The sequence below is a fragment of the Poecilia formosa genome, unplaced genomic scaffold, assembly GCF_000485575.1.
Source record: "Poecilia formosa unplaced genomic scaffold, Poecilia_formosa-5.1.2 Scaffold36, whole genome shotgun sequence".
NCBI classification, from domain to species: domain Eukaryota; kingdom Metazoa; phylum Chordata; class Actinopteri; order Cyprinodontiformes; family Poeciliidae; genus Poecilia; species Poecilia formosa.
In genome coordinates, this window is record NW_006799975.1 from 1948199 (window position 1) to 1953239 (window position 5041).

At 43.3% G+C, this 5041-nt stretch overlaps 1 protein-coding gene across 1 annotated transcript; it reads left to right on the forward strand.

The window, feature by feature from the left end:
- The first annotated feature begins 275 nt into the window (after positions 1-275).
- Positions 276-4004, forward strand: id4 (inhibitor of DNA binding 4). The gene is made up of 3 exons (XM_007550460.2): positions 276-1025; positions 1618-1684; positions 2637-4004. Exons 1-2 carry the CDS (start codon positions 603-605, stop codon positions 1663-1665), a joined length of 471 nt encoding a protein of 156 aa, XP_007550522.1. The 5' UTR covers positions 276-602; the 3' UTR covers positions 1666-1684; positions 2637-4004.
- The last annotated feature ends 1037 nt before the right edge of the window (positions 4005-5041 follow it).

Here is a 5041-nt window from a genome sequence, read left to right on the forward strand (position 1 = left end):
TCCTATAATCTATAGAGCGCTGTTGGAACAGCCGCATTCCTCTCTCCTCCGTCGGATCGGTTTGTTTTCTGTCTCCCTTTCCATTTCTCTCTCTCTCTCTCTCTCTCTCTCTCTCTTGCACACACACACACACACACACACACACACACACACACACACACACACACACACACACTTCCAGCGTCTAGGTAGCCCACCGCATCGCGCGCATAGAGAGAGAGAGAGAGAGAGAGAGAGAGAGAGAGAGAGACACGCCTTTTTCTCGGCTCCGCCGTCGGGTCGGTGGGCAGCGGGCTGCCAGTGATTGACCAGCTCCTCTCCCTGATCTGTCAGCCTGCTCGCCTTGGCGCCTCCCCTCTCCTCTATAAATGAACCAAGTCTATTCACTGCGCTCATTGCGCGCCTGCTGAAGTGAGAGGAACCGGAGGGCTTCGCGGGATGTGTTGACAGACCAGAATTTCGCCTTTTGGGTTCGCTTCACCTTTTCGGTCTTCTGCAGCTTCTCGTTGTCGTCGCTGCCGTGTCAGAAGCGGCTCCTGCTCGGGTTCTTATTGTTTCATTATCGCCGCTGCCTCCGCGCGAGAGCCGTCGGGTTATTTAAGATGAAGGCTGTTACTCCAGTCCACCCCCAGGACTCCTCCTCCTCTTCCTCCTCCTCCTCCTCCTCTTCATCCTCCTCCTCCAGCGGCGGCGGCAGCAGCAGCCAGCTCTCCCTGCACTATCTGTCGAAGCAGAGCCTGAACATCGCCCGGTGCCGGATGGAAGAGGAGGACCTGTTCTGCTTGCAGTACGACATGAACGACTGCTACAGCCGCCTGAAGCGCCTGGTGCCCACCATTCCGCAGGACAAGAAAGTGAGTAAAGTGGAGATCCTCCAGCATGTCATAGACTACATCCTGGACCTGCAGCTGGCTCTGGAGACGCACCCTTCCCTGCAGAAGCAACCGCCTCAGCGGACCTGCCCGCCGGCAGCCTCCAACCCCAACAGGACGCCGCTGACGGTGCTCAACATCGACCACCACCAGGTAAGCTGTGGGCCGTGGTGGGGAGGGGGAGAGGTGGGACGATGGAGGGGAGAGGTGGGGGTGGTGGTGGTGGTGGTGGGGGGGATCCGTCAGCCTCAGACAAAGCGCGTCATATACCGTTAGATGTCATTGTCCTTCCAGCACTGCAGAAACAAACAGGAAGAGAGGAGAACAAATTATAGCGTCTAGTTATGAAAGCCTTAAAAATATGAGCAGAAAAAAAACACAAACAAATAAATAAATTTAAAAAAGAAAAGAAAAAACGTGGGCTCAAGATTGCACACTTGATTGCGGGGCTTTTATGATTTGCATGATAATGACGGCGTGTCAGAGGCCCACCTTATCCCGGGATTGGTGAAGTGCCTCAGCCTGCAGTCCACTCCACTGCGCACAATAGGGCCAATTTGTCATTCAATAGGCTGGAGGAGAATTTATTACAGCACAGATAGCTGGTTAATACCAGACTCAACTGAATATCATGAGGGGTTTTGCTTGGTTTAGGCCTGTTATTTTATTTTTACTCTTATTCTGAGAGATTCTTTGTTTTACATCCCCTTCTTTCTTTTTTTTTCCTCCTCACTGTTTTTGCCAGAGAACATCAATAGTGAAAAAACCAGAGGACTCAGTTTTATGCCGCTGAGACATCAATGCTGCATTTGGTAAGTGGACTTAAATAATATTAGATCAAAATGTGTGTGTTTTTTTTTTCTTCTTTTAAGGAAATTGATTTTAGTTTGTTTTACACAAAACATTTGAAATATAGAACATAATTGAATATATTTATTGTCCCCTTAAGGGGAAATCTGTCATGAACTCAAGGGTGAATATTACATATTATACACAGAAGCAGACAATAAATACACATACAATACATATAAACAGCGAGAAATGTCATCTACATGCACAACAGTTATCACACACCTTCCAGGCCTCAATGTACTCTCTCAAATTTTAATGGAGGTGTATAAAAAAATATTTAAAAGGGTTCAGTTTAGTTCTTTGGGATTCTGTAAATAATAATAGTAAAACAAATCCAAACCAAGGCCTAATGAATCAGCAGCATTAGTGGGCTCTGTGTGTGTGTGTGCGTGTGTGTGTGTGCGTGTGTGGTGTGTGAATGGTGTAAAGCAGTGAAGCCAGGAGACGTCAGGTAAAAATAATAATTGTTAAACACGCAGTTGGCACCAGCCTCAGAGGCAGCTGTGCTTTGCGCAATAACTGTCACCCATGTAGCAATCTGAGGAGAACCGCGGGTTAAAGCCTCTGCTCGCCCTCTCTTTCATCCTCTGTCTGTCACACAAACACACACTTTCTCTCTCTCTCACTCTGCCCGCTGTTTTTCTCAATCTCAGCTCGCAGTTCTAGCTTTGGAGGTGTTTTTTTTATTATTATTTCTTAACACACACCTGGGTAGGACTAGAACATGTGTGTGTGTGTGTGTGTGTGTGTGCGTGTGTGTGTGTTTGAATCGGGCCGGCCTGGTTGCTGTTTGACCTGGTTTGTTTTGGGTTGTTGATCAAGCATGGCCTCTGTTTTGTCGCTGGCGCCAGTCAGTCTGGAGTTGTGCAGCTCACCCTCCCTTCCCTCTGCCTCTATTCATCCCCTCCACAGGTGTGCAGGCAGCGCAGAGCCGCTCCAAAAGTCAGCAAAGCTTCGCCAGGGACTCACACACCCAACTGGAGGCACAGTGTCACAAGAGGGGGGCAAAAAAAAACACACACACACACGCACACACACACACACACCCGCTGAGAGGGAAATAAACCCGAATAAAATCTTTTGGTTTTTTTTTTCAAATCAGCTTTTTTTTCCTTCATAATGTTGATTCTGAAAAAGGGAAAAAATGGACTCATCTCCTTCAAGTTCTCTCTTTTTAGTTTTCATGCTGTTTTTTTTTTTTTTAAGTTCTTAACGTGTGAAAGCATCGACTTCCCATCTTCGAGGTTTTTTCTTTCTTTTCCTTGTCAGAAACCGATTCACAGAGCGACAGATTGTGAATTGTGTCCGAGCGACTCCAGTTCAAAGCTTTACTAAACTGCGAAAAAAGAAAGAAAAGAAGAAAAATGAAAATCATTGTACACGTTCCTCACATCTATTGTTTAAAATAGATGACTTGTGTTTTGAAAAGGGGCGCCGGTCCCTGGTACCTTAAACATGTTTGATATTGTAAAGAACGATTCTGATTCGAGACAATTAAGCTTGTAAATACAGAGACACAAATGTTCTATTAAGGTATGTGGAAGGACTTATATGAGTAAATAGATTATTGTAATTATTATAAGATATTTTTTATTGAAAACCGTTGTTTTTTTTTGTTTGTTTGTTTCTTTGGTTGTTGTTGTTTTGTTTTTTTGCAGTTCTGTAAATATTGTGTTTCCACTCTTAGTGAATGAACGTGTTTTATGCTCTGCCGGTTATGTCCTCACATGATGATATCATTAAACTCTTTGCAGTGTTTGAAATAGTTTGAAATGTAGCATGTCAGGCTCATCATGCTGAATGTGCACTGAAGCAGCCCCCCCCCACCCCCTGCATCCTCCATCAACTTTTCTCCTCAAGTCTTTTTATTGTCTTGATTTGATTTTGTTCAGATGCTAAAATAAAACCTAAGAGCACTTCCAAGAGGAAAACAAAACAAACAAAAAAAAAAAAAAACCTGCAGCTCACCGTCTCTTGAGTTTCTCCTTAAGCAGTAAATGATTTACTTGAGGAAATCATTAAGCTTTTGGTTATAAATTGGTGGAATACTTTAACAAACAGGCGACGTGTCTACGTTGACCTGAAGTGATTGTTCTGTCGGCGGCCTTTAAACGAGGGGAGGAAAAAACTTTTAACTTTTAATGACGTTCAGCACTGAATTTACCTCACCACCCTCCTGCCAGTGCAAGAGGGCACTTGTACATTTTGGTCTACTGCACTGTTGGACTTGACCACTGGCTTGTGAGGAGTTGTCGCAACAATTAAAATTTCCCAGAAGAACTGTGTCGTGTCATACTTTTGTCCTATAATCTGGCGTTCACTGAGAGAAAGGCAGGGTAAAGTCCTTAGGTCAACATGTTGCTCTAATGTGATCTTTGAAACTTGCTTTACAGGATCCAGAAATCCAGCCTTTTTGTTTTCCGACCCTTCCTTAAATTCCTTCTCACCAGGATTCACACAGTACCGCATTTACTGAGCAGCTTCTAACTGGGCATGAGGGTGCAGAAGGGTTTCAGAGTTTCTCTGTCAAAAGGACTTAAATATTGAATGTTTACACAATTCAACGTCCATTTTTTTTAAACTAACAGTGGTTAGCTTAAAGTAAGCATCACATACCGAAAGCTGACGTTATTATGGAAAAACAGCAAAAACAATCCGTCACAGAATGAAATATATAAGTCCAGGTAAAGTGTTCACTTCTTGGTTGTTAAAGGTTAAACCTGCTTTTAATGAGATATGCAGCTGTATTGTTGCCCCTCCCCCGCCTGTTGTTCCCAGTCAGCTGGCTGATAAGCTTCAAGGAGAACACATTTGTATTTTTGGAAATATTACTGCTTGAGAAAAAGACAGTCAGGGTGTGAAAACCAAAACTCATATTATAGTTACACTTTAATATGGATTGCAAATTGGAACATATAAGCGGCCTGCTAGCGAGCAAGCTAGCTTGACTATGATAAAGTCATCTTGTCCTCTATGCACTGCAGAATAATGTCTGTAAAATGTAGCAGATGTATGTTCTATATTTTGTCTTAACTCTAAGTGTCAGAATCAAGATAAAAGTACAAATGTTCACAATGAACAGCTATGAACATGTTATTGGTAACATTAATATTAGAAATACAATATTTTTTAGCAACAGTGCTCCTAAAGTTAGATCATCTTAAATCTTTAGTGTCAAATGTAATGTTTCTGCTGCTGGGAGCAACCGTTTTGTTTTCTTTAAATCTTTAATAGTTTATTAAAGGGGTAATATGCAAAGCCTGGTAAAATAGCTGGTCTTGGCAATGACACTGCAAAATTAAGATGGAGATGAAATC